Source organism: Leptosomus discolor, chromosome 5 (genome assembly GCF_034619465.1).
Source record: "Leptosomus discolor isolate bLepDis1 chromosome 5, bLepDis1.hap2, whole genome shotgun sequence".
Classification (NCBI taxonomy): domain Eukaryota; kingdom Metazoa; phylum Chordata; class Aves; order Leptosomiformes; family Leptosomidae; genus Leptosomus; species Leptosomus discolor.
The window spans coordinates 70779152-70804134 of NC_141395.1; the positions used below are offsets into that span (position 1 = coordinate 70779152).

The 24983-nt window shown below is 50.7% G+C and overlaps 1 protein-coding gene across 1 annotated transcript in view; it reads left to right on the top strand.

Annotated features, from left to right (window-relative positions):
* The window catches only part of ZC3H3 (zinc finger CCCH-type containing 3), a 186677-nt gene that overhangs the window by 136428 nt on the left and 25266 nt on the right, over positions 1–24983 (top strand). The window contains exons 7-9 of the mRNA XM_086465474.1: positions 755–910; positions 3479–3548; positions 9872–10003. Of these exons, the coding sequence (XP_086321600.1) occupies positions 755–910; positions 3479–3548; positions 9872–10003 (358 nt within the window). The remainder of the gene's footprint in view (positions 1–754; positions 911–3478; positions 3549–9871; positions 10004–24983) is intronic.

The following is a 24983-nucleotide window of genomic DNA, read 5'->3' on the forward strand; positions in this document are numbered from 1 at the left end:
GGAAGGGATCTCTGGAGAGCTCTGACCTTCCTCCTGCCCCAGAGGGCCTCTTGTCCTTCCAGTGTATCTCTCTGAGAAGGTCTGGTTCCACCTTCTCTACACCGTCCCATTAAGAAGCCACAGAGGACAATAAGATCCCCCTTAGCCTTCTCCTTGCTGAACAAGTCAGCCCTGGCCTCTTCTCAGAAGTCCTGTGCTCCAGCCCCAACCATCTTGGTGGCCTCCACTGGATGCACTGCCATCCATTACTGTCTGTATTGTACTGGGAGCCCCAAACTGGACCCAGTGCTCAGCTGTGGTCTTGCCAGTGGCAAATAGAGCAGGTAGATCCCCTCCCTCATCCTCCTGGCTGCATTCCTGCTCATACAGCCCAAGCTGTGGTTGGTGTCATCGCCACAACGGCACCTGGCTGACTTCTGGGTGCTCTGTTGTTCCCCAGGGTTGTCTTCTGCAGAGGTGCTTTTCGGGAAGTTGTCCACAACCTATCCTGCTGCAGGGGGTGGTTGGGTACCAAATGCAAATGGAGATTGGCCTCATTGTGCGGATTTTTAAAGACTCAGGGTAAAGTTGACCAAAAATTAAAAGGATGTAGGAGCTTAATGGCCCAGCATGGACTTCCTGAATATCTCACTCTCTCTTCAAAGTGAAACTTGGGGTCCTTTGTGATTTCAGATGCTGTCGACCTGTCTTCTCCATGTCATTGTTGCGTTACAGTTGGAGATGTGACCTGACCTCGTCTGTCTTTCTCGTTTAGCCGTGCCGTTCAGCGGAGTTTGGCCATCATTCGCCAAGCCAAGCAGAAGAAAAAGAAGAAGGAATACTGTATGTACTACAACCGCTTCGGCAAGTGTAATCGCGGGGAGAGCTGCCCCTACATCCATGATCCGGAGAAGGTGGCCGTCTGCACCAGGTATGGATGGGCCCAGCAACCACATGCTTTGGCCCATCGTAGTAGACTGGGCCGTTGGTTGCATCTGCTGCTCGTTCTCCAGGGAAACCACCTGATAACAGAGATGTAAGACCCCGAAGACAGCTCTTCTGGGTCAAGCCTAGGGTCTACCCAACACTGTTGGGTTGGCAGGTACCTTCAGGAGAAGGACAAGACAAGGCACACAGAGAAGGGCTATTTCTCCTGGATGGGACCTTTCAGCTTCTGGCAATGAAGCCCTCCAGCCTGGTAGGGTTTGCTTTTCCATTGCTAGAGGTTGCCACCAAACCATCATCAGTAAGCAGTTGGTTGGGGTTTTTGTGAATTCTTTCAGTCCTTTTTTTAACACATGGTGTTTATGGCAATGGGTTGCACAATGAATTATGGACTGCGTGACAAGTGCTTCCTCAGCTGGCTGCTGTTGTGTTGGGAGCCTCCTCACTCGTGGTTCTTGGGAAAGATGGAATAATCGTTCCCTGATCACCCTCTAGGCACCACTTACAACTCTATAGTCCTCCCCTCTCTGTCCAGGCTTCCCAGACTGAAGAATCAGGGTCTATTTAATCTCTTCTGGTGATTTTTCTCTAAATCTACATGGCATTTTACACCTATTAATGCTAATAAAGCATCTCACAACCAACTTCCAAGTTAAATACACATGTTTTGGTTGTTCTGCACAGCCTGTAGGGGTGACAAAAATATTTATTTCACATTTCGGAGGCGGATACCATCACCAGGATGTTTATGTCTAATAATGTCGTAGTACAGAAGCGCTGAAAGAATTAAAAAATCAGAGTAGTGTTTTAAGAATTAGTAGTAAGATCAAATCAACATTCATTAAATATAATCAGAATAATAGTCCTTAGTGATTTACTTACTGCTGTCAGGTTGAGAATGCCATCAGGGTTTGCCAGGTGGGATTTAGAGGCTAAAACATTTAGCCAGTCCCCAAAGAGACCCTCTGACTTGCATGATTTTGTGGATCCTGGGTAATGCCTGGTACAGATATCAGAGCAGTGCAGACCTGAGCTGAGTGAGTCGAGAGCCTGCCCTGACTGGCACAGCGGCTGATTTCTTCTAGCAGCTTTTCTCAGATCCGTGCAACAGGTTTGAGTCCTTCAGCCTGTGACGCCATGCAGCTAGGAGACTTGGTAATTTATTACAGGAGAACTGATTCATGTTGCCAGCTCATTATACCTGCCCAGCAGTTGATTAAACTATATTATTAGTCGTTTAAAAAGTGTAGAAAAGCCAACTCCGCTGATTAACTCCTTGAGTAATTCCTCTGTAAAATTGCTGCTGTGCTCGAAATCGTTTGGAGGTTGCACAAAGCTCGATGGGAGACCATGCAGGAGGGAAAGGTGATTTATTGTTTCTTTAACTGATCTCATTTGCTCTCACTCATTCTTCCCTAACACATCCTCACAATCACTGAGTCGGATGTGTCCGTAGTATCTGGTCAGGGTTACTTCTGGTGGCAGAGGACAGCTGTCTGAGACCTCGCTTTGAATCTTTGGTTCTTCTTCTGTTGGTGACCAAGCCTGGCTTTGGGCTGTGCTCCTTGCATACTTGAGGAATTTCTGGAAATTCTTGAGGTCTTTTGGGTCTCCATCCTGCCCCATTTCTATAAATCATGAGAGGAAAACGCTGATTTTCTCCCGGTCTTGCGTCTCCTTACCCTGGTGTCCTGTAGCTCCAGTCCTGTTCTTCAGCTTTCTATTATAATCTCTTAATTTTCTCAGTCTGCTTTTGTTTTAGGGTGTCCTGTATTTTCCAGATCTGGGTGTTTTGAGGAGGTGCACGTCGCTCTGCTGTGATCGCAGGCGTCTGCAAACCTAGTGGCCATCAACCAGCTGGTTTTCACATCTTGATGTTCCCATTTATACTTTGGTCAAACCAATCCGAATTCTATTTGATTTTTAATGAATCTCTCTATGCTCAGCTCTAAATTTTACCCAGGTTTTATAAATAAAGCTGTGGGCATATTCTGTGCTCCAGAACTTCCCTGCAAGGCTTGGCAACTGAGAGCACGTACCCCCAGAGTGTCGTTTGGGGGGGGTTCAGACCAGCACTTTTCACACTGGTAGCTCCTAAGAAGAATTCTGAGTCCAAACATCCTCACATGCTTCGAAACCTTGGTTTCTGCTGTGTGCCTGTCTCTACTCCTCCTGGTTGTTGGCTGCTCACACCTGGAGGTCCTCCTTGTGCTTCATCCAGCATCTGGTGTAATCAGGGCTTTAGGAAGGACCTTTGTCCTTCTGGGAGCACCATCTCTGAACCTTGGCGTTCAGGCTTTGCTCTACCTACTAATGAGCAGCCAAATATGATGAAAGAACAAAAACTATCAGGAAGCATCAGCTGCTCTTCTAAGAAGAGGGAGCCATACCAATTTAGGGTGTGAAATGGGCTTTAACAACTTGCTTGGCAGCAGTTGTGGGTATTTGTGGCCTTGGGGCAAACATAATGGGGCAAGCCAGGTGCTTGGTGTTTAAAACCGCGTGTTTTGTGACCCGCCTTGTGCTCAACCTTCTCCTTCTGGTGTATTTACAGGTTTCTCCGTGGCACGTGCAAGAAGACAGATGGGACCTGTTCGTTTTCCCACAAGGTGTCCAAAGACAAGGTCTGTATGGCTTCCCAACGAGCGCGGTGCAGCTCTGTGGGCGAGCAGACCTACGCTGGAGGTTGTAGGGAAGTCTACTTCATTGAGTGCACCCAACAGAGCTCGTTTGTAGTTTGCTTGCCAAGTTGTTCAGGCTTATGATGAGAGCAAAGTGTGCCTCCTCAACCGACGCAGTGAATCGGTAGATGAAGGCATTAAGCAGCGGATTGGAAACCAGAGCACCTGGGGCTGCATTGAGTGAAGTGTGTTGGGTTAAGGAGCGCTTAAACTCCAGGGATCGGAGAGGAAGAGCACGGGAGTAGCGTTTAGTTGCATCTAATCCTTAGCTACCTGTGTAAGATCACCCTTCCTCTGAATCACTCTGTGCTGGGGTCGGAGGAGGAGGGTATTTTAACATACAAGAGCTCGGAGGTATAAATTAACCTTTCCAAAAAGCCAGGCAGTGAAACCAGCTGGCAGAACGGCTTTTTGAGTTCATCGTCGTTTTCAACCTTCTTGATGTATTTGGGGCTCTGTGGTTTTATTACAGGTGGAAAAATAATTAGGTTTTCTTTCAGTGATTATCAGTCGACGATTTAGTAGCTTAACCTCCATTCAGCGGCGAGGATCTCTGCTCGGACGTCACTTTGGAGACCTCAAGCGTTGAAGCCGAGGTGAAGCCGGTGCTGAAGGTTAAGCGTCGCTGCGGGTCCTTCGCTGAGCTGGGATGTGCTTGGAGCACGTGTTTACATTTCAGCTCTGTCGGATGGATTTGGAGGATCATTTCTCTGCTACAAGGGATCACCCAGACAACAGCAGGAAGGTTAATCCCACCGGGGTCTTGAAACGCCAACCGGAGCAGTGTCGCTGCGTGGGGAGCCGTTCGTGATCGGCTCCAGTGTCGAGGCTTTGCTGTCGGGATGGAGGTGCCAGAAAGCACGATGGGAACAAGGAGCAGTTTTCCCAGAGAAGCCCGTAAGGCTCAATCCTTCCATTGTGTCACTCGAGGAGTCTGCAGCCCCCCTTGGCAGTGTTTCTGGCGTGTCATTTGTCAAAAGGAGCTCTGTCAAAGCTTTCACAGCTGTGCCTGAGGCACGGCGGGGACCGGAGCTCGCCTGAGCCGTGCCGGATCTGGAAGCGCTGCTTTTAATTACTCCACCTTTGGTTATTTAGCCTGTGCCCTGTGAATTGGCCTTGTAGCACCTTCTTCTCCCCGCTCCCCTCGATCATCCCTGTCCTCCATTCCCCATCCACAGCATCACTGGAGGTAATTACAGTGCAATTACTGACCTGTAAAGGATTTAACCCGTGGGACGTCGGGTCTCATCAGCATGTAGGACAGGACCTTTTCCAGCACCATTTGCCTTTGGGCACTCAGCTTTCTGGTCTCCCTTTCCCTCCGTTTGCCTAAGGCACGTTCGCTGTCAGCGGGGAGCTCATAAGTTATCCTGGCAGCGAGCGGAGTCGCTCTGAGTGAGGCACAAAGCACCATATGTTTTTTACATGTATCTCTCTTCAGAGTCACTTAATCACGAGTATATAAAAGAGAGAAGATAGACTGGGGACAGCTGTACTCCCTGACTCGTGGCGCGTCAAAGGAGAGATGGGGATGAGAATTGATGGAAGGAAGAAGGGTTGGTTTGTTTTCTTTTTCATCCTATAACATGTAGTTAGACTTGAGAAAGAAAGAAGCCAAGAAAGGAGAAAGCTTTGCAAAGGGGCTGTTGTTGGTGAGTCCAGGATTGTTATAATTAACGCAGATTTGGAGTGGATATGGCGCTAGCGAGTTTTCACCTGAACAAGCAGGGTACGAGTGCCCACTGCCTGCGCTTCTGAGCCAAAGGATTGACACTCATCCAGACTGCACAGGACCATTGGCTTACATCTGTACCAGTGAATTAAATGGTATTTTGGGAGGTACTGGAGCTCGGTTTTGGTCCCAGGGTAAAAACCTGGGTGAGACTTGGGAGCTGGAGATAGCCAAGGAACCATTAGGGTTGGTGGTTTGACCCACAGCCGTGTCCACCAAAGGATGTGACGGCTGGATGCGTGTGGATTTGTGCCAGCTGGTCTCGGTACCGATGAATGTTCCTTGGCTGGTGGAGATGCAGCCTCAGTTTCCCCTCCAGAAACACCAGTGTGTCTTAGTGCCTCAGGGAGGACCTCAAGCTTTTGGCTTCTGGGCTTCATTTTGGGTGGATAGATGGAGAATGATGGCTGCAGCGTGACATGGAAAACTCAACCTTTGCCCTTTAGCAGCACCTCACCAGTTAGGAATTGGGGAAGAGAAACGATAGTATCGTCGTGGTCATAAAACTGAATTAAAAAGCAGTGGCCGTGATGAAGTGTCATTCAGAAGAGCTGGTTTACCAACAGCATTTTGAGGACAGAACCCCTAGGAAGGGGTCCCATGGGGCCCAGGTGACCTCTGCCCATCTCACCTTTTTTCTCAGCAGTTTGCCACTACCGAAGCATCATCTAAACCCAAGATGAGTTGTTAAACTAACGAACCTCCCAACGAAGCAGGCAGGTGCCAGCTCTCTTACGGGCTTGGAAACGAATGCTTTCAGAGCACCCGTTTCTGGCCATGCACGTCGCGCTCCGTGGGGAAGGAGGATTATTTTTCACAGGATTAGACCCCCCCCCAGGGGGTGGTTCAGAGGTCTCCGCTCGCCACCTTGTCGTCAACACGGACTGGAAGAGGAACAACCTCCTCTGCAGAGTTCAAGCCCGTTTCAGGGTGATTTATAGCTGCGGGGATGCTGCTACCCAAAGCAAGAGGCGACTTTGCTTTTCAACTCCCGTAGCTCCCTGTTAACCCGGGTGATTACTAGCGAAGGCGGCGTTAGCCTCATTTATCAGCGGTGGGGAAAGGCAGGTGAAGTCGCTCGGCAGAGGAAGACAGCGGTTTCTGCCCGCTTGTGGGGTTTTTTGGAGTGGATCCCACCTGCTCCTCGGATGAGGGATTGCAGTGGGTGGCTGGGTTTTGGCTGTTTGAGTTGGGGGTTGATTTTTTTTCTCATGGTTAATGATGACGTGGGGTCAGCTGTGGCTTGGGCGTTCCTGGTTTTGCTGATGTCCCGTTAGTTGTGACTCTTGATTTCACTTTGTGGTGATGGAGGGGACACCCCACAGCCTCCTCATCTGAGAAGCTTCAAGTTATTGTCATCGTGTACCTCACGTGTCACTGGGGATGGAGCCACCTGCCTGGTCCTGGAGTTGAAGGACCAAGGGCTTGTGGGGCTTAGCTATCGGTTTGAGGGCAAAACTCTGACTCAACCTTGGGGTGATCCCATGCCTCAGTTTCCCCACTGAAAAATGGGGACAATCCCTTGGTTTTCTATGGGAAACCTGCATGGGTTCAGCTGTCACAGCATCGGGGAGCTTTTTCCCCATCCTAAACAGCAAAACCTTTCCTCCAAGCAGAGGATGGTCTCCAGGGTGGAGGGCTGCTCCAGATGGGCACGATGCTTTGCAGACGCTTTCAAAAACCAAACTATCCCTCTGGCAATGGCAAAAAGGAGCCTGGAGGAGAGGGAAAGCTGGCAGTTGGCAAATTTTGCTCCACAGGGGATACAGGGCAGAGCCCTTGGCTGAGGAGCATCCATTGAAGCGATGCGCTGGGAATTTCTCTGCGACGGGGCAGAGCCACCGGTGCATCCCGGTGATTGAGAGAAACCGGTAAATCTGAATGAATGGGTTTCGGAGTGAAGGTTAGCGAGAGGCTAGGACTCGGCCAACCGCCCGCTGCTGCTACAACAGCTTTTCCCCTTGAGGAACTCGAAAAGAATCAGCATTTTTCTCCCTAATAGAGCTTCAAAACTCTGTTGTGAGCAATTTGGAAATTCACGTTGAGTTTCGGGTTCATTAGCTGCTGGCTCCAAAGCGTGTACATAGTCAAAGCTGTCTAATACGGACGCACCGCACCAGTGCCTTGAATTAATGTTATTGTTATTTGTGTGGACGTAGTGGGGTGCAAACAAGGTTAATTGAAATGAGAGTGCTGCTTCCTCTTGATAATGGCTCAGGCTTGACAGCTAGGAGGAGTTTATTTTTGTAGAAGAGCTGCCTTTATTATCCCTTTTTATTAGAGCTAATTTGGGCTCTATATCAAAAACTACATTAAGGGAATCATTTACGGTCACACCACCACCACCAAAAAAGATAGCCCCAGAGCCCTGTCCTTTATGTTAATGTCTGCAGTTAAAAGACAATTAAAAATAAACTCTTCTCTTTTAAAGCACCCTTTGTTTTCTTCCCTCTCTGCTTCCCCCTCCTTCTCTCTGCTTCTCTCTTTGCCTCAAGTGAGCCAATTTAGTTAAAACCCTAATGTGCCCTTCAGGGAAAGGGATTTTTCCAGATAGCCTCGGCTGTGGTTATTGCAGAATGGTAAATATTAGTTTAGGGATGCTCAAACCGGTGGGACTGAGATGCTACCAGTGAACGGAGGGATCGATACTGCACCAAGCAGTAAGGAAACTTCGGCGCGTAGGCAAGCAGCCAGGGATTGAGCAGGAGGAGCTGGATCGTCACGGCGGCTTTGGGAAGCGCACGTTCCCGTCGGCAGCTGCCTAGTGGGGTCGGGAAGTTGCCTGCGGTAGCCGGTGAGTTAAGGACGCTGAAATAGTGCAGCAGGCTGGTAATTCGTTTTTAATGGCAACAGCTGGCAGAAGGTGAAGTTGGTGGTTTGAGGACGAGGAGGATCTTTGCTCGTTGGCTTTACCCCGTCGGCTGCCGTGCTGCTAAAGCTCGGCAGCGGTGAGCGCGGCTCCGCTCCGTGTATCCGACCGCTCTCCTCCCTGACCGCTCGCGACAGGAGCCCGGGCTCTCCTCCTCCTTTCCCTCCTTCCTGGAGCATCCCTCCTCCAGCGCACAGGGACAGGCGTCATCCTGTCGCTCGCAGCCTTTGGGGGGTGCCAGGCTGATGCCTTCACATGAGGCAGACACCCCCCCCCCCCCAAAAAAAAAATGCTTGCGGAGGTGCAAGCGCTTGTTTTCCCCCTTGCTAGGACCTGCCTTTTGGAGCCTTTCTCTACCCACGTGCTCTGCACCCTCCAGCCAACTCCATATCCATGCAAGAGCCAAATCGGAGGGGGAGCAGCTCCAGGATGCTGTTTTGACCTTTGTGATGGCCAGAACCCCCCGTGGGAGAGTGTGGCCAGGCTGGGTGTAAGCCCTGCCGCCACTCTTCCTATCACAGCTGCTGCGTCACCCCTTGGGAAGGGTGTTCCTGGTCCTCGGCCACACGACAGTGCACTCGGCTTAGTGCCGTTTGTGAGTGAGGAGCTCGGGCAGCAGTCGCTTCTCCTCTTCTCTCTTCTCTTCTCTTCTCTTCTCTTCTCTTCTCTTCTCTTCTCTTCTCTTCTCTTCTCTTCTCTTCTCTTCTCTTCTCTTCTCTTCTCTTCTCTTCTCTTCTCTTCTCTTCTCTTCTCTTCTCTTCTCTTCTCTTCTCTTCTCTTCTCTTCTCTCTCCCCTCTCCCCTCTCCCCTCTCCCCTCTCCCCTCTCCCCTCTCCCCTCTCCCCTCTCCCCTCTCCCCTCTCCCCTCTCCCCTCTCCCCTCTCCCCTCTCCCCTCTCCCCTCTCTCCCCTCTCCCCTCTCTCCTCTCTCCTCTCTCCATCTCCTCTCTTCTCTCTCTCCTCTCTTCTCTTCTCTTCTCTCCTCTCTCCTCTCTCCTCTCTCCTCTCTCTCTCTCACTCTCTCCTCTCCTCCTCTCTCTCTCTCCTCTCTGCTCTCTCTCTCCTCTCTCTCTCTCTCTCTCTCTCTCTCCTCTCTCTCTTCTCTCGCCTCTTCTCTCTCCTCTTCTCTCTCCTCTTCTCTCTCCTCTTCTCTCTCCTCTTCTCTCTCCTCCTCTCTCTCCTCTCTCTCCTTTCCCTCCTCTCTTCCTCTCTCTCCTTCCCTCCTCTCTCCTCTCTCCTCTTTCCTCCTCTCCCTCCTCTCTCTCCTCTCTCCTCAGCAAAAGATCCCATGTGCATCATGCCAGCAAAGCCCTCATGATAGCAGAATTTATTACATTTCCCCCATCCCTTCCCCGTACCATACAGCAGCAGTTTTCTTTCTGGTGGCAGTTTCAGGGTTTCCACCCTCTCTCCAGCATCCTGAAGGATGCTAAGGCAAGCGTGCTCGCTCCCTGTGCATATATACACTGGGACTGGGTCATGTCAGGGAGCTGCGTTGCAGGAGACCAACAGAAGAGCTAAAAATACCTCTGGGATCAACGGCTGGCAAAAAGGTGTATATTTATTTTACACATGTCATGGTTTTATTCAGTTCTGGGTGTTGGAACGGTTCCTAATCACGGGTTGGGGGGAAGCACTGACAGGTTTCTCATCCTCTGCCCTTGCAGATGCCGGTGTGCTCCTACTTCTTGAAGGGGATCTGCAGCAACAGCAACTGCCCGTACAGCCATGTCTACGTGTCCAGGAAGGCAGAAGTGTGCCAGGATTTCCTCAAAGGCTATTGCCCCATGGGAGAAAAGGTAAAGAGGGGACCTGGGTGTGATGAACAGCAGTCCTGTGCCTTTCCAAAGGGTGATGGGCAAAGTGGCTTGGTTGCCTTACAGGCAGGGGAAAAGAAAAGGGAAGAAATTAAAGGCTGCAAAAGGCTGCAGCTTGCAAGTGTTGTGCTGGTGTTTCCCTAGGAAGAGCTTCCCCGGCATGTCCGTGTTACCAGACTCCCATGCCCGAGCTGATAGCACCTGCATTGAAAATGGCTCAGTTAAATAGATCAGAAGTGAAAAAAAAAAAGGCTTACAAATCCCTATTTTGCATAGAAAAACTACAGATACTAATGCTTATTTTGCATGCTGGCTCTGTGATGGGTTAAAACTCGAGCCTTAGATCTTGTGGCTCAGTCTTAGCAGCAAGACCACCCTTCCTCACCTAGCCTGCAGCAACGGGAGCCTCAAGCTGTGCCCAGATTTGTACCTGGGGGCTTTGTGGACCCCACGTCCAGCTCCTGGGGACCCTCTGGTTTAGATCAGCGCAGTGAAGTCCTACATGGACTTTATGTGCACCCTGGGTGGACTTGCAATCTCATCCTCAATCTTACAGCACCCTACGTAACACAGAGCTTGAGAGAGAGCAGCTTTCCTGGAGCGGGGCCTGGAGCCAGCTGCCACTTGCTGCTTTCCAAAGGGATTTTAGGGCTGTTACAAGCAAAAAAAAATGAAATTTGGGGGTTTATCCAACATCCTGTGGCTCCCCTCTTCTTTGTAAGCGATGGGAGAAGCAAGCAGCAGCGAGCTCAGTGGTGTGAAGCCACGCTGCAGGGTCTGACCTTTCTTTGCCTTGTGGCTAAGGGAGAGGGTTGGCCATGCTGGTGTTCCCCTGGTAATCCAAGCGACCGTCCTGTCTGACTCCTCTTTGCTGTTTTCCCTTAATTGAATAATATTTTTGCCTCTTAGTGTGAACCATGCTTTCATTAGTAGAGCACGTGGTTTTCTTTTGGGTCCCGTGAACAAAATGTGGGCCACCTTGGCTTGGTTTCTCCAGCTGCCATCTCAAACTTGCGAGAGCAGCGATGGCGTCCCATCAGAGTCCCTGAACAGTTGTAATTCAGAAGGGGCAGCCAGACAATTTGCCACCAGGGTAATGCAAAGGTGGACTGTGGTATTTACGGAGATGATGCTTTTCTGCTGTAGTTGAGAGCTGCCAGGCTTTTCTCTTCTGGGGTGGATTATGCGGTGGCATTTCTACTCATCCTTTGACCATGCTCATCCTTTGACCATCATGGCCAGCAGACTGAGGGAAGTAATTCTCCCCCTCGACTCCACTCTGGTGAGCCCCCCATGGAGCATTGCATCCAGCTCTGGGGTCTCCAGCACAAGACAGACATGGACCTTTTGGAGCAGGTCCAGAGGAGGCCACGGAAATGGTCCGAGGGCTGGAACAACTCTGCTGTGAGGACAGGCTGAGAGAGTTGGAGTTGTTCAGCCTGGAGAAGAGAAGGCTCTGGGGAGACCTTCTAGTGGCCTTCCAGTACTTAAAGGGGGCTGATAAGAAAGATGGGGACGGACTTTTCAATCGGACCTGTAGTGATGGGCTGAGGGGTGATGGTTTTAAACTCAAAGAGGAGAGATTCAGACTAGATTTAAGGAATAAGTGTTTTGCACTGAGGGTGGTGAAACAGTGGCCCAGGCTGCCCAGAGTGGTGGTTGAAGGCCCATCCCTGGAAACATTCAAGGTCAGGTTGGACGAGGCTCTGAGCAACCTGATGGAGTTGAAGATGTCCCTGCTCATGGCAGCGGGGGCTGGACTAGATGAGCTTTAAAGGTCCCTTCCAACCCAAACCATGATTCTATGATTTGCTGTGCCCATCCCTATGAACCCAACTGGAGGATGAGAGCCATCTTCTCTCGGTCTGCTTCTCTCTGGGACGTTTACGAGTCGCCTCTAGGATGCATTTGTTATGGAAGGAAACATCACGTCAGTGTCCTGGCTTCGTTCAGCCGCTTCCAGGAGCTGACAGCGAGCAAACTGGAGGAGACAGCGAAAGCCTCCTCCCTCAGCTGGACACTCCAGGTACCACGCTGCAAACATGACAGGAACTTTGCAAGCGCTGCTTTAAATCGGCTCTTTGGCTGAAAAAAACCCCCAAGCCACTAATGAAACAATCATTTTGCTTCCCTCAAGTCTGCCAGATCGCAGGGCACCATCCCAAATATGCCCCAGCGGGCATATGGAACGATATTATTTTATTGCATTTAGTAGATAATGTGTGAATAAATGTCTGCCTAAGCACGATTTTGCTTAGACTTGCTGCTCCTGGAGGTTTCTAACTCCCTCGTGATTTCGGCTGCTTTTCACCAAGGAAATTGCTGGGGTGAGCAGTCGGATGCTTGGATCCATGTGCTGCTCTGGGCTGGAGCCCCAAAGGGCTCTTCTCCTCCTTTGCTCCATCCCTGTAGCTCCCGTTGGCAGAGGTAACCCAGCAAGGGAAGCTGTAGGTGCTCACTGCCCATCACCGCGGCATCACCATCGTGCAAAGCCACCAGCCTGCCCCAGAACCCAGACACATCGGCGGACGGTGCCTTCTGCAAGGCAAACCCATCCTTTCCCGAGGAGAAACCACTACAGAGCAGAAACCAGGCAAAAGGAAGGGGAAAGAAGCCAAAAGTGAGAGCTTTAAGGACAGCAGGACATCTGCAGGAGTGGAGGGAAACACTGATAAATTCGTCTGTGCCTAATTGCTTTTTGTGGCAGCGTGTGGTGGGGACTGCGTGCAGGGTAAACACTCCCTCTGAAGGAAAACACAGGCATCCCGCCACCTCCCTCCAGCCCAGCACTAGCCACGCAGGCAGGGTCCCTACAATTATTTTTAAAATATTCCAATTTAAATGAAAATATAAAAGAGATATTTAGAATATTTATTCTATTAGTAAAAGTGCTTACCGTGTCACTTTTGGAGTGTCACAAAAGCATTCTCCTACAGATGATGGATAGCAGCCTGTAATTATATATGGGGAGAAATTGCTGAGCGGGCCATATTTAACTGGGGAGGAGAAATACCAGCTTGGGCCATTAAGGGTTAATTTTATTCTCTAAATAATATAAAAAGTGCTGAGTCCGTGCCTTTGCTCAAAGTAGAAAGTCCTCAAATGGACCCCGGAGAGTTTATAATATTCTACTGAATCAAGTAAAAATGTTAACCCTGCTTCATAAAACGATGGCTTGTTAAAGATGCGCAGTCCCTTTTCTTTTGAATAATTTAGGATGGGAGTAAATCTTCTCTCGTTCTGCCTCTTGCTGTCCGAGGAGCGGGGAGAACCATCTGCCTGCGGTTTGAACTGCAAAGGACACGGGTGGCAAAGGTGTGTGACACCGGCGTAGCATCCTTGGTGGATAAACTCAAACGAAGGTGGCCGGTAATTAGGAATTTGGGTTCTTCTGTGCCGGGCTTCGGCACACTGGGCTCTCCTCCCATTGTGTTTTCCTCTTTGTGCTCCCCTGAAGAAGCATGATTTCTGACTTTTATCAGACCTTCATAAAAAATGTCCATTATTATCCATAATTTATGACGTGTTGTCGGCAGTGTCGCCTCTTAAGTACTTTCTACGATGTCTTGCAGGATGCTCAGGCCAAGCTGATCGGCCTTTGACTCATCTCACAGGCTGTAACTCCCAACTGTGCGAGCTCTTCGTACAAACGATGCCGGGACTGGGCCGCTCTGGCTTCATTAGGACCTTAGAATTATGTGAGAGAACTTTGATTTTGCATTCCCAAGTCCCTTTTTCAGGAACATAGACTGTAGGGGGTAAAGGTCCCTCCACCCTTGGAGAGAGGGGACAGTTCCTGTACAAGAGTGAGACCACATCCTTCATTAAGGGGGTGTTACCCCAATAATATTATTAATTTCTGGGAAGGAGCTAGTAGCAGAGCCAGAACCTCCATTTCCAGCATCCTCACTGGTTCCTCAGTCGTGAGTTGGGAGGTTTCTCCACCCTGTGTGCGTGCGTGTGGACCTACAGCTTCCTAAAGGGAGTGGAGGGACCTGCAAGTTCAGCTTGGTGAAGCAGTCGGTGAAATACAGCTCGATAGCTCTGCGGCTCGAATCATCTCTAAACACAACGTCATACGTGTCTTAGCTAAAGCCATGAAGTGATGCCCGCCATGGAAATCTCCTTGCTGCCTTCCCTGGAGCTCCTTGACATTCTCTGGCACTGTGAAACGGTCACATTGGGTGAGGCTGGTCCCTCTGGGCTGGTGACCTGCACTGGAGGAAGCCCAAAGGGGGAAGTGGGAAGACAGGGAGAAATGGGGCCTCTTGCAGGTGCTCCCCAGGGTTTTCCGAAGACGTTTTGATGAGCTGCTCTACGGTAAAAGCTCCTCTCTGGTTCCCCGTCCCTCCTCCCATACGGGTCCTTGTGCCTACATCTCATCTTGGGGCATAGGTTCACTTGGAGAGACTGGAGTGGGGCTGGTGGGCGCAAGGGACAAGGTAGCACCAGCAAGCGAAGCTGTGGTGGCATCTCCCCTGGAGCTAGGGAGAAGCAGGAGATGGGGTGATGAGTAAGCTGCGTGGCCAGAGAGCCTGGAGGAGAGACGCTCGGCTTGTCCCAGAGGCGATTTCTCTGCCAAGCTGCTCTCCTTGCTGTCCCCACGCTTGCCTCCTGAAATATTTCCCAAATATTATGAAATAATACAGAATAATACAAAATAATACAAAATAATACAAAATAATACAAAATAATACAAAATAATACTTGGCCCAAAGGAGCTCGTAGGGTGGTAACGTGTATTGCATGTTGGGCTATTGGTGTAATACTTGATGGCTAACCATGGGCTGAGATCTCGGCGTGGCTGAGAGCTTGGACCTGGGAATTACGGCAAGCGCTTGCATTACATCCGTAGATGACCTCTAGGAGCAGGTGCCTTGAGATTCGCTTTACAGGCACAAAACACGACTTACAGGGGAATAAAGTGTATTTTGAAGAGCCGTGGCTAGGGTAGGTTTTGGTGCTGCCATCTTCCAGCCCTCGCAGCGTGTCGGAGCAAAAGCAAGTGAGTCAGCCCCTCTTCACTGCTGCCTCTGTAAAATTGTTTTGTATTAAATAAGCTTTTCCCCCACGGTGTCCATTAGCGAGCGTGCCGCGTTAAATACCTATCTTCATGTTGTTTCCATCAGCTGCCATGAAGCCTGTGGGTAAGTTGTTCCCCCGTGGGAACCGTTAAGTAGGAAGACGCAGTGAGATTAAACAACGAGGCTACCGTGAAAAGGCACGGGGAGATGCACTGGAATAAATCACGGGTAAGCGGGGGCTCAGCTCCGGTGTTTGCCAGCAACCCCATCCCTCCCAGGGACGCCGACTGGCACGACCGGCCCCGTTGCTGACAGTGAAGCTTGACCAAGGGACCTGCCACCGCAGCAGGGATGCTCATGGTTGACCCGTGCTGGGACAGCCTGTGGGTCTCCTAAAATTCATCTTTTCAGTCCTGCTGAGTTGCTCACTTTCACCAAAGCTCCGGTTTGCACTTTATCCACATGAAATATTGGCAAAGCTCGTGCTAGCCAGGGCAGGTCTGATTGGCCCACGCTGCCCGAGGAAGTGCCGCTTCCTTGGGAAAAAAATCATTTTCCGCCCCCAGGTGGAGTGTGGTGTTTTTCACAGTGGCAGCTGCTCGATTTTTCTGTAGAAAACTGAGATGCGGGGACTTTTTCTTAGCTGATGCCTTGTTCTCGTTCGCGTTTCTCTAGTCTGATGATGTGTCAGGTTGGTTATTTTCTCCTTTTCTGGTGGAAGTTTAACAGGTTCCCACCATAAACTTATTTCATGTGCCTGATACATTAAATTTAACACATTTCTTTAAGAAAAGCCACATGAGCTGTGTTAGCAGCAGCTAACAGTTAAATATCTTTGGGGTTTTCTCTTAATTATCCAGTGCTTGGTTTGCAATGGAGAGTGGCAGCCTGGGGTCCTTGTTCCACTTCATCTGTTATCACAGGAAGGTGAAGATCAGTGCTGTTCATATTGCATATTCTCAGCTGTTTTTTATTGCCTGCTGGGTAAAACAACATTTTTCTTTTCTCACAGCCAACGGCCATCAGTTGTTTGGTCTTTCTGGGTCTTTTTTTTCCCCCCACGTTGGTCCCAGGTTGACTCCCAGCCAGCTTGCCTTTGCCTTGAGCACATGGAGTCATCGAGGAACATACCTGTGCACGTTCATCCAGGTAGTTGCTGACTGATTCCCAGCTCTGTAATTACACTCCACCTCCATCTTTCATTGAATCATAGAGCGGTTTGGGTTGGAAGGGACGTTTAAAGATCATCCAGTCCAACCCCCTTCCTTGGGCAGGGTCACCTTCCACCAGACCAGGTTGCTCCAAGCCCCATCCAACCTGGCCTTGAGCGCTGCCAGGGAGGGGGCAGCCACAGCTTCTCTGGGCAACCTGTGCCAGTGCCTCACCACTCTCATTGTAAAAAATTTCCTTAGTGTCCAATCTAAACCTGCCCTCTTTCGGTTTAAAGCTGTTGCCCCCTGTCCTGTCACTTACAGACCCCGCTAAAAAGTCTCTCTCCATCTTTCTTAGAAGTCCCCTTTCGATCTTGAAAGACCACAATAAGGTCCTCCCGGAGCCTCCTCTTCTCCAGGATGCTTCTCCAACCCCAGCTCTCTCAGCCTTTCTTCCTAGGAGATGTTCCAGCCTGCTGATCATCCTGGACTTCTGTCCCAGGTGATCACAGTGGCCACCACAGCATCTGTCACATATGATGGGGAGGTAAAGGATGGTGGGTTTCCTCTTTCTACAGCATTGAGAGACTTTGTGACAGCAAAAAGCTTCAAAGTGCTTAATGGCAAAAGCTTCTTGAGTCCAGCAAGTGTAAGAATCACAGTGAATTATTAAACTGCGTCTAAATCCTTTAAGGATGATTTCTTGCTTCTCCATCCTGCTGTTCTGATCGGTTGTGCTCCTTCTCCCTGAGGTCCCCACTGCTGTAGTCGTGCTAGCAGTGGCACGGGAGCTGCTCTACGTTCGCTGCTGCCATTTCAGAGGTCAAATCTCTCCCTTAGAGGAGAAGCATGTGGACAAATCTCTGGATGAAAAGTCCATTGAGGGTTGTTGGACATCTTCTGGCTGTGGAAATCCTGAAGACTCAGGCTGCTCCTTGATCTCATCCCTCCAAAACCGGTACTGGCCATGGCCAGAGAAGATCTGGGAGAGGTTTCGGCTGTGTTGGGGGTTTTGAGGGGAAGCCCCCCAACAGCCTTCCACTTGCCCTCCAGGTGTGCTAGCATTAAGAGAGGACATGTTTTGGGGCTGAATTTCTTCCAGATCAGTTTTCTGGGTGACAGCCTCGTACCTGTGGGTCTTCAGCATCACATCAATGGGTCAGCAAAGGTTTCTGCTCTCCTGGTGGCCCTTTCAGATACTGTGTGAGACCTTAAGCAGCTCAAGTGGATCGTTTGGCCCATGCTTTTAGTTTGGGACTGACTAAGATGTTTCCAATGCAGATGATTTTTCTTTCACATTGCCCCAGGGCTGATGCCTGGAGACAACCAGCTGTGGCAGGAGCAGATTTCCTGGCTCGAAGCGCTCATCTCTGAACTCCATGATGTTGTTATGCTGAATTAGACCCCATCAAGCTGAAAAGCTCCTTCATACCCAGCTACCAGGGGGGCTGTTTGGAGTGCAAGAAATCTTAATATAAAACCTCTCCTCCTGGTATTAGCATGGGGAGGGATACGGGGAAGGCTAAGCTTTCAGCCATCCCAAATTTTCTGTATCTTGGCCATACCTCCATCTTAGTCCTCTTATGGTCCTATCACAACTGCTTCAAATTTCCTCTCCCCTTTGATTCAGAGAGAGCTGGCGGCCGCGGGGCACGCTTGTGGCGTTGGATAGGGAAGGACCAGGATCTTGTAGGTGTGCAGGACCTGGTGAGACCTGAGCAGAGGGTCCATGGGGAAACGGCGATGTGATCGATGGACCTTGCGACATGGTGAGGTGCTGCCCAGTAGGCAACTGGGGGGGATGTTCATTAAAGCTGTAAATCAGTGAAACAAGCGAGCTGGTGAAAGGGTGGAGAAGAGGAAGGGGAGAAAGCATGATTTTGCTGCTTAGAAACATACCACTTCTCTCTTCCATCTTGGTGAAATCTTTAAAGATGGGCCACATGGGGATGGGCTTGCTGAGCCCCGATGCCACCTCTCTGTACCTCCTTGTCACCAAACACATCCTGCACCAGGGATAAAACTCACTCCTGCTCCTATTAGAAGAATCAAACCTCCAAAGAGATTTAACCACCTGCATTCACGAAGGTTGGACGTTAAGGTCTGGACAGCAGCAAATTGCTTCTTCTTAAAGAGATGATCCATTTTATACACTTCCAGCGGGAGAGAGCGTGATGAGGAGGTGTCGCATTAAAGCATCTTGGCAGCTTCTCCTCCCCCTTTTCTCGCTCATGCGAGGGAAAGAGCCATTTAAGATTTAAATTTATCTCCGTCTTGCATGCAGCTGTGTTAAGGCTCAGATGGAGGACAGGTGGTAGAAACGCCCGGTCTTAGTGATGGAAAGGCAGGTGGCGTGCGTGAAGCTTTGCGTGGGGCTGGTTTTAGAGGTTACGAGCCCCCCACCGGGCTTTCTCAGGTAGGATATCAACACGTCTGCGGGGGGGAGAGAGGAGAGGAGTTTGACAGGTGGATGCATCAGCATCCTTTTTCCTGATGCTGAAGCAGACGTGGCATGGAGAGCTACCTGAGCATGGCTCCCTCACCTTCATTTTGACCCAAATTGTGTCGGGTCTGTTTGACAGGAGTTTTTAAAGTGATGTTTTAGGCATATCTGTAGACAGTGGCCACGTATCCCCCTATTCTAGCTGTGGGTTCATGGTGCGCTGAGCAGACCTCAACTTCCCTGCTGATTTTTGGTGCTCGCAGGCATGTCTGGGTGGCACTGGAGATAACTCCTGGGCAGTGGAGCAGCCCCTTCTGTGGGACAGGGGATTAGTGGCTTGCCTTCTATCATTCAAAAATAGCTGATGGAGAGCACTGCCTTTGATGGCTCTTTTGTAGTCCACTGCAGCTGTATGAAAATCAATGACAAAAGCGACTTCATTTTGTTTATCTTTACTTTTGGCTGTGGTTGACAGATGTTTTCTGGGCACTGGAGTTGCCTGCGTGGTTTTGTGGTTTTTTGCTATGAAGTGTGGCAGAAATCTTCAGTCCACAAACTGATTAGTAAGTCAAATGTTTCTTAAAAAAAAAAAAAAGTGGGTAGACTTGGTAATGGGTCTGCTCATGGGATCACAAATGGTAGCCAGGCTGGATTTGAGCAGGCTGACATCTGTCTGGGTGCATCCTGTTGGCTTGCTGCAGACCTTGAATCCTTGTGCATCTCCTCTGGGTGATGGTGTATGGTGTGGTCAACACGCTGGAGGGAAGGGAGGCCATCCAGAGGGACCTGGACAGGTTGGAGAGGTGGGCCCGTGCAAACCTCATGAAAAACAAGGCCAAGTGCAAGGTCCTGCACCTGGGTCGGGGCAATCCCAAGCACAGATACAGGCTGGGCAATGAGTGGGTGGAGAGCAGCCCTGAGGAGAAGGACTTGGGGGTGCTGGTGGATGAAAAGCTGAACATGACCCAGCAATGTGCACTCACAGCCCAGAAAGCCAGTTACATCATGGGCTGCATCAAGAGAATTGTGGCCAGCAGGTCGAGGGAGGGGATTCTCCCCCTCTACTCCGCTCTCCTGAGAAGCCCCCTGGCTCTGGGGTCCAGCTCCGGGGCCCCCAGCACAAGGCAGACATGGACCTGCTAGAGTGGGTCCAGAGGAGGGACACAAGCATGGTCTGAGGGCTGGAGCATCTCCCCTGTGAGGACAGGCTGAAAGAGTTGGGGTTGTTCAGCCTGGAGAGGAGAAGGCTCCGGGGAGACCCTCTAGTGGCCTTCCAGTGCTGAAAGGGGGCTACCGGAGAGGTGGGGAGGGACTCTGGATCAGGGAGGGTAGTGATGGGACGAGGGGTAACGGTTTCAGACTGAAAGAGAGGAGATTGAGATGATATATAAGGAAGAAATTCTTCCCTGTGAGGGTGGTAAGACACTGGCACAGGCTGCGCAGAGAAGCTGTGGCTGCCCCCTCCCTGGCAGTGCTCAAGGCCAGGTTGGATGGGGCTTGGAGCACCCTGATCTAGAGGAAGGTGTCCCTGCTCGTGGCAGGGAGTTGGAACGAGATGATTTTTAAATGTCCCTTCCAACCCAAACCATTCTGTGATGGCTGTGCTGCTGATATTAAGTGACCAATCTCAACACTGGCAACGGGAGCTTTGTTGAAAACACTTTGTAGCCTGCAGAGGAGGTTTAAAACTAATCAGGTTTCTTCCGTGCCTGATCCTACCCGTGTATCGCTGCAGAAATCTTTGTGGGTTTCCAGTTGCATCTTATTTACCATACTCTGTAATGGCATAATGAGGGTTCTTATTGCTACTTTAATTTAACTGTTGTATCTTCAACAGCATTCAGATGCTTACATTAAAGATGTTGCTTATCAGGGCAAACTTGAACTGCTTAATAGCCTGGGCTAGTTGATAATAGTGCCTAGATAAATACCGGTCTGTGGTTTTCTCTCTTGCACTTCAATATCTTTGTAGAAGAAGGTGCGTCGCAAAACATGAAAATTAGAAAGTTCAGGGGTAAAGTGGTCACTGAATGGCAGTTATAAAGTGGGAATGTACTGATGAAGCAGAGAGTTCTTGATTTCAACCTGAACTTCTGTACAGATGAATGCGAAGAGCAGATTTTGTCTTTGCTTCCTGTGCTGGAATCTCCCTTCGTTCCCATCTGTTCTCTGTTGTTGGCCAATCTCTGCGTCCTATGAGCAGTGAATGACACCTTCCCTGAGCCACCTGGCATCACACATGTGGTGGAGCCCCTGTCGTCACTGATGCAGATGACACCGTAGGGGGTATCTGGTGGATGTCTGGCTTGCTCCATCCCCGACAGTGATTTTTGGGGGCTGGTAATTACAGTCGGTGGGTTCCCCATGTGAAACTGGCTCCGTCGTGGCTTTGGGGTGTGATGGACGAGGTTGTGAGGGTCTCTGATGGAAACAGGGTTCCTCAACAAAGCAGTGCAGGGAATGATTGAATGCTGTAGACATTGCTGGGTTGGGGATTCGCCTTCTGGATGGCCACGCCCAAATTAGTTGCGGTCAATTGCTCAATGTTCAAGTGGAAACCGATAACAAGTGGTGTCCCTCAAGGATCATACTGGGACCAATAGTATTTAATATCTACATTAACAACACAGCAGGGTTGAGTGCACCCTCAGCAAGTTTGCAGGTGATACCAAGCTGAGTGGTGCCATTGATGCCCTTGAGGGAAGGGAGGCCATCCAGAGGGACCTTGACAAGCTGGAGGAGTGGGCCCCTGTGAACCTCGTGAAGCTCAAGAAGGCCAAGTGCAAGGTCCTGCACTTGAGTCGGGGCAATCCTCAGTATCAATACAGATTGGGGGATGGTGTGGTAGAGAGCAGCCCTGAGGAGAAGGACTTGGGGATACTGGTGGGTGAAAAATTGGACCTGACCCGGCCATGTGCACTTGCAGCCCAGAAAGCCAGTTGTCTCCTGGGTTGCATTCAAAGCAGCATGGCCAGCAGGTCGAGGTTTCCCCCTTTACTACTCTCCGGTGAGACCCCACTTGGAGCACTGCGTCCAGTTCTGGGGTCCCCAGTACAAGACAGACACAGACCTGCTCGAGCGGGTCCAGAGGAGGCCACGGAAATGGTCGGTGAGCTGGAAAACCTCTGCTATGGAGAAAGGCTGAGAGTTGGGGTTGTTCAACCTGGGGAGACCTCATTGTGGCCTTTCAATATAGAAAGAGGGCTTATAAGAAAGATGGAGAGAGACTTTTTACCAGAACAAGGGGCAATGGTTTTAAACTGAAAGAGGGTAGGTTTAGATAGGACAGAAGGAAGAAACTTTTTTCCAAGGAGGGTGGTGAGACCCTGGACCAGGTTGCCCAGGGAAGTTGTGGATGCCCCATCATTGGAAGTGTTCAAGGCCAGGTTGGATGGGGCTTTGAGCAACCTGCTCTAGTGAAAGATGTCCCTGCCCATGGCAAAGGGTTTGGACTAGATGATCTTTAAAGGTCCCTCCCAACCCAACCCATTCTATGATTTCGTGATTCCTCCTTATGTCTGTGGCTTTGCTTTCATGGTGGCTCCACTGGTCCTGGGTGCTTTGGAGTTGGAGTAGGACTGAGATGTTCAGTGTCGCTGCCTGGTCTTCCTTCAAACCAAGGAGCAGCAAGATGAGAGGAAACAGTTGATGGCAACTTAGAGGAAGCTGGCAGGAGGTGGTGGAGAAGGGATGCGGAAGAGAGCCCCATCTCTTAGGTCATTGCTGTTTGGGCTGGCCCATGCCAGGGGAATGGATGCTGCAGGGACAAGGCTTTTCCTTGCCCACTTCAATCGCTCTCAGCTATTTTGCTGCCTCTTAAATACGGTATTCCCAGTGATTTGAGAAACACTGTCCCATTCTTGCTCCAGCTCCAGAGGTATTTTAGCTCAAATACTGGTTTATTGCCTGCAAATACCAAGGGAGAGGGTTCACGGCTTTGCAGTAGATCCTAGAGAGCATTTGATAGATCCCAAATCCTAGCAAGCATTTGGTGAAGGCCATCAGAAGTCCTCACTTCCCTGCAAGCATTTTGCTAGGGCACCGAACTCTGTTTTGGGGGCAGAATCCCATTTTGGAGCAAATTGCTTAGGATAATGGTGTCAGCTAAATTCCTCCATCATTATTCCACAGCCTAGATGATGTTTGGATGTATTGTCCTCCAGATTTTAACGACAGAGGGCTGGAATTTTTTTTTAAGGCTGCTTCCATCTGCACCCAATTATAAAAAAGCCATCAAAAAAAAAGCTATTTACTGGCTGTCAGTTCGGAGCGGCGTCAGAAAACGGCTCCGCCAGCGGTAGCTTCCCAACAGCCACTTAGTGCTAAGACGTAGTGGGTAAGAGGGACATTAAAACAGCCTGACATCAATCCAGCCGGTTAATCCTGCCGCTCGGCGATGGGGCTACCAGTAATAGCTCCAGCGAAGCTGCATGGGTGTGCAGAGGGCTTTAAAAAGTCAAAAGCACGTGAGTTGAGGCACTGGGTTTGGAGGATTGACCCGTGCCTTTAATGCTCCCCTTCCCTAGAAGGTCTGCTCCAGGTTTCCAAGCAGGAGCTGGACTCTTGTGTCCATCACGGTGGATGGAGAGCTCGACACGGGTCTGAGGAGATGGGAAGACGCTCCAACGCTTTGCCAGCTCTTATCTGTCTGCTGGTCCCTTGTCACCTGCTGTCCCCCAGAGCTGGGAAAGGAACGATCGAGCAGGCAGCGCGACAAGCCTGGAGATACTTGAGAAGTTCAACCTGGGCAAATTGCTGGTAGAGCAGAGCCAGGAATGCCGGTCTGGATGGGACCTCTCATCCTCACCCTGTAAGGTCAATGGGTGGTTGCTGGTCGGCCCAGTAACCCAGCTTCGCCTTCCTCCCACCCTCCACCACCTCTTGCCAAGCTCGTTCATGGAAAATGTTAATTAACGTCATTCCCAAGACTGAGCCAGGACCTCGCACCAGTTGCTGCCTCCTCCTTTGCCAGCTCCGTGCTAAAGAAAGCTGCGCCCTGCAAACCCCCTCATCGCTGTCCCGCTCCTCGTGCCCGGCAGGGTCGGTTGGACCATTTAAGGCTTTATGGGTTGTTAGCAGCACCTTGAATTTCACCCAAAGCTGCCTTGGCAGCCAGGGAGGAGTCCCAGCCGTAGGGGGCTGCCAGCCAGGCACCGTCCCAGCGCTGGGCACTGCTGCCAATCTTGACTGCAGGGGGGAACCCCAGAGTGGGGAGACTGATGGGGACAGTGTCAGTGGGATGATGGCATCCTCCTCAGCACCTGACGGAGCCGGAGCGTTTCTCCCCAGGGCTTTTTAGGGGTGCTGTGGGTTTTCTGGTGTCTCTGTTGGTAGGGACCAGAGGGGTTGTGGGGTTTTTTCTCTTTTTATGGTCCAACCTGCGGGCTGGCAGGGGTCCCACGGGGGTATAATTAGCCACGCCGACAGGTGGAAGGGATCGGATGGCCCCCAGTGCAAGGGCGCACCCGCCACCCCGCAGCCCCGCTTGGCTTCACCCCGGCTGACACACGGTGAGCAGCAAACTGCCTTCCAGCACCCCAGCCCCAGCGTGTTTGCTCTGGCACGCAGGCTTAGAGCAGAAAAGCTGCCGTAAATAAACAGGAGGGGCTTTTCTAGCCACCGAGCCTGGTGGGGAGGCGAGCCCAGCCTCACCATCCCAGCCCTGAAACAGCGGTGATGGACGGGGACATTACGGAAGAAGGGCCGAGCGCTGGGAGCGGTGTGGAAAAGCCATTAGAAATCCGAGCTGGGGACACGGCCCTGGGATTAGTCGCACATGGTTTGTTTTCTTTATTAAGTATCTTTTTGCCGTGGAGCCAATAAACGTGGTCTAGTACAATGAATGACTTGGAGGTAGGTGCTGGTGAGAGCACCGGGGAGGTGATGCATCCCCATCCCGGCACCCAGCTGGGACCACAGCACCATCCCCCCAACAGGGCTTTGTAACCGGTCCCTTGGGTGCCCCACTGGGAATCAAAAGCCACGTTTCTCAACTTTTCCCCAAAATTCCATCATTTCCTCGACATAGCAGCGTCGCTGCTGGCTGTGAGGGTGATGCATCCATGCAGCTTTTTGAGGCCAGGGCTGTTTTTCCCTGCTCTTCCCCTTCCCAAGCCCAGTTTGTGCTGGGAACTGCTGTATGGAAACAGATCTCACATCCTTGGGCAGAGGTTCTGAAGGGCTGCCACCCTGCCAATAATTAGCAGTGATCAACTTCAGGCAGGTTCGTAATTAATAGGAGGTTTGCAGGGTGTCACCATCGTTGTATAGATGGAGATCTGGAGGTGGTGGTGGATTAGAAGCCTTCCAATGTGCGGTAGATCTGATGGACCATCACGTGAGAT